The sequence below is a fragment of the Sander lucioperca genome, chromosome 21 (assembly GCF_008315115.2).
Source record: "Sander lucioperca isolate FBNREF2018 chromosome 21, SLUC_FBN_1.2, whole genome shotgun sequence".
NCBI classification, from domain to species: domain Eukaryota; kingdom Metazoa; phylum Chordata; class Actinopteri; order Perciformes; family Percidae; genus Sander; species Sander lucioperca.
Genome location: NC_050193.1, coordinates 16,204,606 through 16,217,786, shown reverse-complemented (window position 1 = coordinate 16,217,786; position 13,181 = coordinate 16,204,606). Strand labels below are relative to the sequence as shown.

Here is a 13,181-nt window from a genome sequence, read left to right as displayed (position 1 = left end):
TCAAATAGTTGATATAAAACTACACAGCTGTTGGGTGCCCGGATAGCTCAGTTGGTAGAGTGGATACCCATATATAGAGGTTTACTCAAACTCGACTTTACTACTTTACTCTCCTGTGGTTTTTAGCTCCATGTTCAGATATGGTTGTGTTCACTGAGAGAGACGCACAAAGGCCAAAACATGAAAGAAAACAGATAATTGAGATGTGGGTGTACAACATGCTGTTAAAATAAGATAAAGTTACCGTATGAGCACCCAATCTAAAATAATGACTGGAGCTGCATTTGTGGGTGCCATGAGGACCTCAGAGATTAATGCTACAGGCTTTTTGATTGTGACAATCTTAAAGGTATACAATGAATTTGCATGATCACAAGACACCTTGCTCAATTTGTTTGTGTTTTGTGGAGGCTGGCTTTTGATAGGTTACATTGGGAGCACATTGGACCCATTAATGGCTGTAGATTGAGGCATACTTTAACAATATTGAAGACCAAGTTGTATGTATCCCAGTGAGGATTGGTGCTTTTACCATGACAATACTCCCTGTTATGTACAGTATGTCTAAAAGTTGCCTTAAACATGATGATGGTGAGGGTGCTTTGGTGAAGTTGGACTGTGCAACAGACATGCAACTGTATGTGAAACCCACAAACAAACAGGGAAGAGACAGGCTGAGAGGCTGAGAGAGAGAGAGAGAGAGAGAGAGAGAGAGAGAGAGAGAGAGAGAGAGAGAGAGAGAGAGAGAGAGAGAGAGGGACAAGACACTTAATTGCTTAATTGGAGTCACTGCCTCTATATTATAGGCAAACCCTTGTGTTTGTAGTCCAACCAAGTTTTCCTTCCACGGACCGTTGTTCCATCCTACCAACTGGCCAGATCTTCCAGAAATTTCCATTTTGAGGTAAGCTGATTTTCTCTCTCAAATAAAGGAATAGATGATGTATTTATAATGTTGTACTCAGATGTGAAGTATGTGTTTCTGAATGAATAGTTTGAAACTTGAAATCTTGTTGTTTTTGTACTTTAGGTGTAAAAAGTAAATAAAATACTTGAGGAATATCTTTTGGGATATATCACTAATGACCAAAATGAAAAACACAAATAGTTCTTCTGTCACTTTGATTGCTTTTTGGCAGTTTTGGGTTTGGGGATTTTGGGATATTTTGAATTAAGAATAGTTTTTAAATGGAAAAGAAATCATGATTACAAATATTACAGTAATATCAGTGTCCCTATAATTGTCAACAGTTCTTTCATTGGCGATGGAGTAATTTTCTTTTATACAAGAAATTGCATTTTGTTTCTTTAAGTTTGAAATGAAAAAGGAGACCAGGATGGAATCTATGAATATTGCATATTAACAATTTGAAGAGCACAGTGTCTTCTCACAAACAGTATCATGAATCCACAGCCTTCACTGTGTTTTTTATAGGTAGTATTTCATTGGTGAAACGTTTTTTCTCTTTTTTACTCAAAAGTAAACTGTCCCGAGAAATTGGGATATTGGTTTTGGAAAGAAATGTTGCTGTAAAAAAACAAATCTTCAAATTTGCAATGCTTTGAGCAGCACAAACTAAATCCCATTTACTGTACCTTGATTGTACTGGAGCATTGGCAACAAAAAGTCAGAGATGAAAATAAAAAATGAAATAAAAATCTGCATGGCTTGACACCACTGGGCTAAATGAGAAAAAAATGTCTTCATGCAATTTGCGTGAACTTTAAAGTAAGACCACTAAAGAGAAACTGATTAAATGTTTTGAATAATTTCAAATAAAAAAGAATGATAAAACAAATCAACTTTAATGTCCATAAAATCTGATAATCCAAATCTTACGGAATCTAAAGCAAATGTAGTGTTACATTAAAGAAAAAACCTATGAAAGTAGTAGTACTGGTAGTACTGCTTGTATTGAGTAAATGAGCTATTGGAATCACAAGACCAGTATCATTGCAAAACCTGAATCCATCGTCAGATAGAACACAGACAGCCAGCATTGTGTGGAGGACTCGAACTGATGAGACAAATCAGGAGAAATCTAATTTTCATACAGCGTGGGATGCATTCCCTTGACAACCAACAACATTGCCCAGCTTTAGTTTCGTACAGAGGAGTGGTTAAAGGGAATAACTGCTTTCACGTGAGAGCAGATGGGTCATTACTTGGGTCCGTATAGCTACTGATTCCAGGGGGTATTGTCTCACAAATGAGTAAAATCTGGATGCATTCCATCCGTTTACTACATTAATACACAAAAAGACCAGTGTTAGACATCAGCTGTCCCATACCAAAAATCAGATAATTGAATTACTGGTTACACTAATGTAAGAAAGGTTGGACATCATGTGAAGGAAATGTAAAGGGCAATGAGATGGACGCATGCCAGTTGGTGTGTGTGTGTGTGTGTGGGTGTGTGTGTGTGTGTGTGTGTGTGTGTGTGTGTGTGTGTGTGTGTGTGTGTGTGTGTGTGGGTGTGTGTGTGTGTGTGTGTGTGTGGGTGTGTGTGGGTGTGTGTGTGTGTGTGTGTGTGTGGGTGTGTGGGTGTGGGTGTGTGTGTGTGTGTGTGGGTGTGTGGGTGTGTGTGTATACTGTATGTCAGTAAACCTGACACTTCAGGCTTTACTACAGCTACACTAGTGGCTTTGTGAGACTGTATGTAGGAACAGTGATGCTTTAAGCTAAATGCTAACGTCCACATGCCTACATGCTCACAATGACAATGCTCAGTAGCACCGCAAAGGGGGGGACAAGGGGGGACAGCCACCCTGATACAATCGCTGCCACCCCACTAGCCATGTACTTTTGCACTAGCATGTACCTGCAAAAGAGGAAGCTGCAGTTTCAAGACCGCATTCCTAGGACCCTAGTTTTTCAGGTAGATGCTAGAATGTAGTTACCGAACATAACTGGCATGACACAGACAGTTATTTGAACCTTGCTACAACCCAACGTTGTAGTGAATAAATATGAGGCCAAACGCAGCAATAATCTACTTTGTAATTCATTATAGGTTGCATTAAGACAGAACTCAAACCCTGTCTTTTAACCTAAACCCTACATTAACCCTTCATAGCTAGCTGCTGCTAACTTAAGTGATGGCACTTGCACAGTATGACAGTTTCGTTTGGTTACTAGGGTTGTGAAAAAGCGGTCCTAGGACTGCAGTCCTGAAACTGCAGCTTCTTCTATTGCAGGGACATAGTATAGGATTTCATGCCAATATCCTTATCTGTTGTGACACATTTCACACAAACAAAACAAAAATGTCAACCTCATGGTGGCTCAAAAGGAAATGTCAGGGAGTCACCAAAGTCATTAGGACCCATATTCCAGTCCCACTATAGTACTTCAACTTCAACTTCAACTTCAACTTTATTTATTTGTGTCCCCGAAGGACTATTAGGTGTGCAGCAAGTATAAAACACATACAAGACTCATAAATACATACAAGTTCTACACACAGTCCAACTGGAACACAACCGTAACAGTACAAGGACAAATAAATACCAGTACAAGGTGCATGGATAGCAGCATCAAAGTAACCTACATAGGGTAGGAAAAAGTGCATATCAGTCTACAAAGTTGACACAATATAATCAACAATGACCATCGTCAACAACAACATCAGCATCCCTTACATTACATCACTAACCCCTTTTATCAACATTTCTGACATCCTCAACACATAATCAACAGACTAGAATAGTGGACAGATCAACCAACTGGCATAGATAGACTGGCATTGCCTTTCCTAGTGCCACGCAAGCAGCATGGATTTAGAGCTCTTGGCTCTAAAAACAAAGGTTACATAATCACATCTATCCACTATATTCTGTGTCTATTCCTTGCTATCTAAATATATTTAGGAGAACACACCTACTTAGCAGCTTCTGACAATTTTGAGTTTGTCGTGCTGACTTTGGCTGATTATAGTGCCTATATTCAACTCCTGACTGTGGTTTACTGTGCTTATGTGAAAATATTTTGTTTCTGCTTGTGTTTAAGTGCCATTTGTTTGTCAAGGTTAAATGGATGTTGTTTGCTAACACTATATACATGTAAAACAGCTTTCAGTATAATTTTTATCAGTATCATTAGCTGCAGTACAGTCATATACACTTTACGTGCAGGTGCATGTTTTTTTTTCTGTGCTCTTCATATGCATCTAATTCTGTTTCACAGTATAACCCATCAAATAACCAGTACCTGGCATCACCGTTCATGCTTTCTCTCTGTTCCTTCTCTATCAAGCCTCCTCCATATAAACAGGATGACCCTTCTCGACTACCCTGTTCCAGAGTTGGATGCTACCTTGCAAGAGGTGAGCCGTGTCCTGCAGCTTACTTTAGGTCCAGACCTTTACCCAGAGTTCAAAAGTACGTTGGAACAGCAGAGGGAGATCCTTCAAGAGGCCCAGCAAAAATTGGCAGCCATTGCTTCAGGCCAAGAAAACTGGGTGACGAAGCAGTTTAAAAGAGGTCTTTTGTCTTGTGATGACCCTCTGCCCACCTCCACTGCCCTCCCTGTTGTTCTTCTTCCTTCCAAAGCAAAGAGAAGTACCCAACTGGGGAGGGCAGCCGCTCTGCTCTGGGCAGCAGCAAAGCTGTACAGTGAGCCCATGTTACTGGAAGGCAATGCACCAATGGAGCGCACACAGCAGTCTGAGGTATTCGCTGCCAGTCGCATTCCTGGCAGGAGTCAAGATGAGATTAAGGTGAGATTACTGGCAGGGCACAACTGGTAAGATTTAGTAAAGCAAAATAAAAGAGGAAGAGAAGTTACAGGTTTTCAATTATCAATTTGTCAGATGTGCTCTATTTCTAATCTGTAGCTTTATCTCCAGGTATACCCAGATAGCCTGCATGCCATCATCACCTGTGTTGGAGGAGTGTTCCCTATTGACATACTGTGGCGTCCCAGCACTGGTAGGCCAGTTTCTGCTCGACCGTTCATTGACATCTACAACCAACTGGCTCAGGTGATGGATCAACCCAGTGCAGGAAATCAGAATGATCCCTCTGCAATTTGCAGTCTCTCAGCTCTGGGGCGCAAAGTCTGGGCTGCCACCAGGGAAGAGATCCTGGGGCAAGGAGGGGACGCAGCGGCATCACTGGGGCTGATGGAGAGTGCCGTGCTGACACTCTGTTTGGAAGACTGCAACGCACCCTCTGAACTGGCTGATATCCTCAATGCAGTGAGACTGGGAGGAGGAAGAGACAGTCCATTCCTGAGATACTATGACAAGGTATTGGATATAATCTGGATCAGATTCTATCACACACAACACACACAAACACACACACACACACACACACACATGCACGCATGCACGCACGCACACACACACACACACACACACACACACACACACACACACACACACACACACTCTCTCTCTCTCTCTCTCTCTCATACTGTTGAACTTTGCATTTATTAATAATAATAATAATAATAATAATGGCATAAAAAGCCCCAGAGTAGCAATAATTGGGAATTTTATTGCTGCCTTTACTGAAATGGTGTGTCACAAATTGGTTCAATGTGCATTTTAATATTCATACCAGGCTAAATTCAACGATTGAACACATCAGTATGTTATCAGTGCTATTAGAGGTGGTCAGAAAATCACACATTTTAAATAGACTAATAAAATAAAACAATCTTTTGTTTTTCTATTTTTTGACAGGTGTTGAACCTGGTGGTGTTTAAGGACAGCACAGCTGGGATGGTGTTTGAGCACAGCGCTGTGGATGGGATGGTGGCTGGGCTTATGACTGAGCATGTATACAATCTGTCTGAGACTGCTGATTTAGACCTAATCCATACTGACACAGTAAATGTGAATGGGTCTGTCACAGTAAATAATGTTAATTGTGTTTGTCCAACTTCCCTTACATTCCCCTTGCAAGGAGTAATTACCCCCAAACTAAGCCGTGACTTGAAAGCAACACACCCAGTTCTCACTTTTGATGTGTCTTCCTATCCTGATGTCTTTTCTGCTCTCAGAGGGCAGAGAGGCCTGTACGATGCTTGGATCAACTTCTCTTTGCAGCTTTCCCTGAGGCAGACTCTTGGGGAATCTGCTTCCAATCACATGCTTGTTACACCTACCCATATGCGCCACTACAAACATGGCCGTTGTGATCCTACTTACTCACTCACTATGCATTCTCAAAAGTTAGTAGGTGCCTTGACATCCTGCATTGGCCCAGATAACACAATGCGATACACTACTGACCTCCTACGCGTGTTCCATGTGGCATTTCTGGAGCATAAGAGCCTAATCAGAAACACCAAAAGTGGTCGAGGAGTTGGTCCCCACCTAGCTGCCCTGCGCCGATTATTGCCATTTGACAACCCATTGAAGAAGTACCTGGACCCCTTTGGATGTCCATCTGTGTACCTCACAGGTACAGATCTGATGGAGGGTGTAGAGTGTGGAGTAGGGAATGTTTATGCACAAGATCAGCTGGCTGTAACCTACCTTGGAAAGAGAGACACGGTCCGCATTGTGCTTAATGGGAAGGGGAGCTTTACTCTGGCACTGGAAAAGCTTCAAGAACGTCTGAAGATAAATCTGAAGTTAGTGATGCTTCTAGCTGTAAGGTATGCTATTGCACACCAAATGGGAGCCCTGGAGCATCTACTGAATCAGGGTCAAACAGAGAAAATCAATGGAGAGACAAACCACTGTTCAGCAATCCCAAACAACGGCAAAACTACTGTGGACTCCACCTCTGGCATGAGCACAGACTACACTGTGGTGATCCATGGTGGCGCTGGAGAGGAGATAATGCTGAACACCGAAGTGATTGGGGTTATTGAGTTTGCTCTACAGACAGCCTTAACCCTTGGATCCCAAGTGCTTCAACAAGGTGGAAGGAGTCTGGACGCAGTTCAGAAGTCAGTAGAAGCTCTGGAGGACTGCTTCCTGTTCAATGCAGGTAAAGGCTCAGTATTCAACAAAGATGGCAAAAATGAAATGGAAGCAACCATTGTGGATGGCAATACAATGAGGTCAGGATCTGTTGCTTGTGTGCAAAGTGTGAAGAACCCAATAAAAGCAGCTAGATGTGTCATGGAGAAGAGCTCACATTCACTCATAGTGGGAGATGGAGCTGAGGACTTTCTGCAAGGGTTGGAGGAGAAAGAGAAACCTGTTGGGCCTGAGTATTTCTACACTGATATACGTCACAGACAGTTAATTGCAAAGCTCACTGTTGGAAACACCTCAAAAAACAATCACCCTCAGACAGTTGGAGCTGTGGCCTTGGATCGTTGGCATGGGTTAGCTGCTGCTTCGTCCACAGGGGGGTTAGTCGGAAAGCTGAAAGGGCGAGTTGGGGATACAGCAGTAGTAGGGGCAGGAATATATGCTGATGACAAGTTAGCTATTACCTGCTCTGGAGATGGAGATGTATTTCTGAGGCAGACAGTTGCACAGAAAATAGCCAGTCTCTACCACCACAAAGGCTATAGCCTTAGGCAGGCATGTAGAGAAGTGATGGCTGAAAATCTAGATGGTGTCTGTGCAGGAATCATTGCTGTGGACACGAAAGGTGATGCTATCATTGAAACGAATGCTGGAGTGATGTTTGTGGCCTCAATGATAGGTGGCATTTCACGAGTAGAAGTCCTCCGGCCCCTGAAGAGCTTCTCTGATGTGATCTGGGAAACAGATGAGCTAGTTGCCTACCTAAATCCCAACCCCTGGATCCCTGGGTCAACCATTCTGACTAGAAAGACTCTTAGTGGGGCAAGCAGCATCTTCCAGTTGGCTCCACCTGATTTTGTAGCAATGCTACAAGGAGCAAGAGCTGTGTCAAGCTTGCTATGTGAGCGATTGGGAGTGCAGCGCTGTGCCTTGGTTTTCAATCCAACCCCTGATCAACCAGCACAAATCAGACTGCTCCCGCTTCATGGCGTAGAGCCAAAGTGGCAACCCCATCTTGCCAATGAAGAGGAATTCCACACTCACGATCCTGGCTACTGCACCTCAAAAAGTGGCCCCCGCTGGGATGATGAGGCACTGGCCCAGGTTCAAGCCCAGATTGGAAACGGACTGCCAACACCAAATGCACCTTCATGCTTTGACTTTTTTGGAGACGCTTCCAATGATAACCTGTTCAGTCGTATTGTACGTGGAGAGCAGCAACAGTGGAGAGTGTGGGAAGACAATGAGCATGTTGCCTTCTTGACACCATACCCAAACAGTCCTGGACTAACAGTTGTAGTGCCACGCAAACACCTGTCCAGTGACATCTTTAAACTGGAGGAAGCTGACTACAACACACTGATCTTAGCCACTTATAAAGTTGCCCGACTTCTAAAAGAGGGAATGAGAGCTCAAGGTGTTGCGCTGATCTTTGAGGGCCTTGAGATTGACTATGCTCATGCCAAGCTAATCCCTTTGTTACCTTCACCAGATGGCACTAAGCCTTCTGAGCTGCAAACAGAATGCTTCCAAAGCTACCCTGGATATGTGTCATCATTGGATGGCCCAGCTGCTGACCCTGAGGCCCTTAAAAAGATCCACTCAAAAATCACCCAGTGCAGGCCTCCTCATTCATGGCAAAACCCTCAGTCTCACTCCACACTGGCCATCAAGAGCCAGTGGTATCGCAACCTGTTCCAGATTCAAAACACTCTCTTCCACAGCACAGTGGAATATTTCCACAGTTCCTGCCAGTACTCCTACGCTTTAACCCCTCTCACCACAGACACCATCTCTTCACCAATGGGCTTGGGATCTGACTCAGAACCAGTGTCCGTTAACTTGCTGGGCCAGGACATCTACCTGGCTGACTCAATGCAATTTGTACTTGAATACTTCCTTCGCTTCCAAGACAACCTGCCGGGGACGTATTACATATCCCCCAGCTTTAGAGGGGAAGATCCTGATGCCACACACTTGAACCAGTTCTACCACGTGGAGTGTGAACTGTTGGGTGACATGGACAATGCCATTTCCATAGCAGAGGGATACTTGGCTCATCTCACCAAGTCCATGTTGAAGAAACACTCTGATATGATTCTCAACACTGCCGGGACTCTTACACATGTCAAAGCCATGCTGAGTAAGCTGGATGGAAAAACCCCACTTCCAAGAGTCCCTCTAGATCAAGCCATTCCCATGATGCCATCTGCCGACTGCTTAGAGTGGGTACAAGATGGCCAGCCGCATTTTGGCAGAAAGCTTACACGCAAAGGAGAGCGTGTCTTGATAGAGAAATATGGTGGCGCTGTTTGGCTGACTGAGATGGACCATCTAGGAGTTCCCTTCTACCAGGCCTATGTGGAGGGCACTGGACGGTGCAAAGCCAAAGCTGCTGACCTTCTCCTGGGGCTGGGTGAGACTGTGGGTCTAGGTGAACGTCATTCCACCCCTGAGATGGTACTGGAGGCCCTCAGACACCATGCAGTGCCAGAGCAGTCCTACAAATGGTACACTAACATGCGTCAAGTTAAACCACTCCTCTCCAGTGGATGGGGCATGGGGACGGAGCGCTACTTGTGTTGGCTGCTTCACCATGATGACATCAGAGATATACATATCATTCCTAGGATGAAAGGAATGAAGTACATGCCCTGATGTACTCCACAGGTCTACAAGCCATTAGATGTGATATAATTGTAATAATGGGGCCAAATATTATACAATATGGATTTTATACATAAAAACGCCCCAAAAGTCCAGACTTTGGACTTTCATCCAGCTTTAAGTGTCCTATAATCCTTAATTGTCCATGGCTAGAGAAAATTTACAACAACCCTTTAATCTACCCGTCCCTTGTACCCTTCAAAGTATAATGTTTCTGAAAATGTGTGCTATGGCACTGCAACACAAACTGGAGATGTCATTGCAGTAAATGAAATTGATGTAAAGAAAGTTGAATTTGAGGTTACAGGAAGTTAATCAACAGTTGTTTGTTAAATGTTAACATTTAGAGTTGGCTTCTTTTCTTGGTGGTAAAGCTATAGCGCCAATGTAAATGCAAAGTGAGAATACATAAATTGTGTAAGTACAACTTGAATTGTTTCAGCATATTCATTTCTTGGTGTAAGACTTAATAACTATTTAATAATGTAATTAACATAAAAAGTTAATGTATACTTTTTTTCCAGACTATGTAAGACAACATGAAGATGAACATGTGTTTAAGTCCTTGGCCATATAATTATTTATGCAAGCAAATTATTCATATTGTTCCTAAATATGTTATTGTTTTATATCTATCAGTCTTTGTATTACAGGATTTTTGTTAAAGTCATATGGCTCGTTAAGCTCTTTTTAATAAACCAATAATGACTTTTGAAACAGATATCGGCACCATCTGGATGGGATAATGATAAGGTCAATGGGACCTGTTCCCAGAAGCCTCTGATCAGACATTCATAGGCCCCTGTGCATAGAGACAAATATCACAAAGCTAAGATGTGTATGCATACATGTAGCATTTTCAATTTTAGATAATAAATGATAGGATAGAGTGTGATTGGTAAAGGTATTTATCATGGTCTCTGGCCAACAGATTTCAAGGACAACAAGGTCATTACACAGTGTATACCAACTATTTAAAGAGTAACTTAACACCTCCTGAAAAGCTGACTTCCAGTGGTTTAATTTCTTACCTTGTTGTAGTGATGTACAAGTGTACTCCAGGGCCCTATGACATCACAGCTGGATGTGGTAACAGGTACACCAAAGCACACTTATTCTTTCTTTTTTTTTAGTTTGTTTCACCAAGGAAAGCACACTTGTGACCACACCCAACTACACCCATCAGTGTTGCTGATGTGGTCAGAGGTGAAACAGGTTTGAAATATTCAATCAGAGAGGGCAGTGAAAAACATATTTTCAGTTTGATGTTAAATTAGTCTTTAATATGACAACAGACCTGATTGATCGGTGTCAGTGTACAACAACTTATCAGTTTACCATGCATACCTGAGCAATGTGATGAAAGTGGCTGAACTCTGCATTGATCTGCAAAGTTGGATCACCAGTTCTATCAACACTCTGATATTACAGGGAGTCAGTTTTCAATGTTTGAATTATAAATATATTTTGATGCAACTTAAAAGAAGATAATTTGGACGTTTTTGTTAAGGTTGTACAATCTCAGTGAAAATGGCTCAGTTCACCTTTAACCTTATAAAGAATGCTTTGAAGATGTCGGCCTCCCCAAACTCATCACCCTTTCCCAAGGTAATGTTGCAAAGGCTTCAATGTACCTGAAACTCAACTTTTGCAAGGTTTGTCCCATTTATTCTATCTAAGTATCAAGACAATGTTTATGAATAAAATCCATAAAAATAAATGAAAATGAAATAAACACCATAAGGCCAACACTGCAAATATGTTGATGAATGTTTGATTGAAGAATATTTGATTGATCGGCTATTTAGAAACACAATTGTGGTGTGCACAATTATACCACACACATTTTGTCCTGTAAACCATTTACATCATTGACATAGTGGAGTTATAACTTCAAGGAGAAACCACCTAATATGACATTTGAACAGAAATACCATCTGGCAACATCTGTGTGGTTAAAATAGAAAAAAAAGTGCAGGATGCTCAGTTGTGTAGAGCTTTATCTCTTATAGATTCTAATTTGTTGTAATTATCTTGCTTTCCAGTGGGATATATAGATATTTCATGTGAACCATAAATAACACTTAGAGAGAATTATTTATTTTTTTTTTTATCTTGGGCTGAATCTGTTTTCAGAAAAAAATGACATTACCCCTCTCAGTCTAGATAATTTTTTTTCCATCACTTTATCTTTTATCTTTTTTATTGATACATAGCAAAAACCAGAAATAACCATAACATCATTAAAAAATAGAGATGAGTGATGTGATAGAGACACACAAACTTCCAAAATTCTTGAATGCATCATGTAAGATCTATCACATGTGGCAACTAAATCATAAAAAAATAAGGTAATACCTTCTTATATACTGTCTATGGGTAATACTAATAATACCATAGACTTTATATAAGAAGATAAATACAGTAAAAAATGATAATAACCCGGATGTAGTATGTGAATAGTAGTATTTGTTTCCGTTTGTCACTGTCGAATCTGACCCCCGGCTTGAGCAGAGCGCTGCCTCTGTCTGAAGACGTATCTTTGCTCTAATTTCTGAAACGTAGGTTTGCGCGTGCTTTTTTTGCTGTCTGTACTTGTGTTTTTGCTTCCACTTTATCCTCCGCACATTTTTACGAGTGTGTGTCTTGTCAATAAGGCTTGCTAAAGGTAAGGTCAGCGCTGGTTTAGCCTAACGGCTAGTTAGCGTGTTAAGCTAACATGCTAGTCAAGAGTGAGCGAATCTGTGACTTTCCGTTGAGCCAGCCATTTTCTGAAGACAAATGACCCTCTGTAGATTTAAATGCCATTATTGTACAGTCGGTAGAGGCAATGGTCACATAACAGTCATTGGAAATTTAGGGAGACAGTGAGCCGCGGTGTTAAGCTAAGTGGTCACATTTGGATGGTTGCTAACCGTAGCGAACCCTTATCACTGCACCTGAGAGGCAGTAACGTTAGCTAATGTTGAGTGTGACTGAATGTGTGCCACAGACGGAATATAAGCTGGCAAAGGAGCAGGTTGTTTTGACATAACATTAGTATAAAGGTGGCGTGCTCTTAATGTGAATCTTATTTATGACCATACTCTTTGCAAGGCAGAGACAGACTGAACAAAAATATGTGCTGCATTGGTCATGGATGCGCTGTGGGATGATGTTCGCTTTTTGCATCTGAAATACTACTATAATAACTCAGAACAGAGTGGTAACCAACCAAGAGTGAAAGGCAGGTAGCTTTCCCTGGGAGCCTATTAGCCTATTACATAATTTCTAAGTGCAATGCATAAACTTCAAACTACAGCAGCAAACTCTTGTTCTCTCTTTTTCCACCCATACTATCTGTGACTCTTTCTACCAGTTGCATCCTTCCATGACCATTGATCCAGCATGATGACCAGAATGTGTGGCCCACATGAGCTTTCTAATATTTTAGACATGGTTGCTTTGTAATCCAAATACTCATTTCAATTCAAAAAATGATGCAATGTTGTTATCTGTTAACGTCTGTCCCTTCACACAACTTCTGCTCTCCTTTTCCCAGGTGCCAGGGTGTCCCCCCTCTCCATGTGTGGTCCC

General features: G+C 41.9%; 1 protein-coding gene across 1 annotated transcript; it reads left to right on the top strand.

Moving 5' to 3' along the window:
- The first annotated feature begins 796 nt into the window (after window positions 1-796).
- On the top strand, window positions 797-10,038 carry LOC116065233. The gene is made up of 4 exons (XM_031320641.2): window positions 797-904; window positions 4,256-4,718; window positions 4,848-5,249; window positions 5,691-10,038. The coding sequence occupies exons 2-4, from the start codon at window positions 4,275-4,277 to the stop codon at window positions 9,594-9,596; spliced, it is 4,752 nt and encodes a 1,583-aa protein (XP_031176501.2). The 5' UTR covers window positions 797-904; window positions 4,256-4,274; the 3' UTR covers window positions 9,597-10,038.
- The last annotated feature ends 3,143 nt before the right edge of the window (window positions 10,039-13,181 follow it).

Excerpts from the sequence above, each read along its gene's own strand:
- LOC116065233 (XM_031320641.2), top strand. The coding sequence starts at position 4,275 with ATGACCCTTCTCGACTACCCTGTTCCAGAGTTGGATGCTACCTTGCAA. Across the intron at positions 4,719-4,847 it reads GGAGTCAAGATGAGATTAAG|GTATACCCAGATAGCCTGCA; the intron begins GTGAGATTACTG and ends CTTTATCTCCAG. Across the intron at positions 5,250-5,690 it reads TCCTGAGATACTATGACAAG|GTGTTGAACCTGGTGGTGTT; the intron begins GTATTGGATATA and ends ATTTTTTGACAG.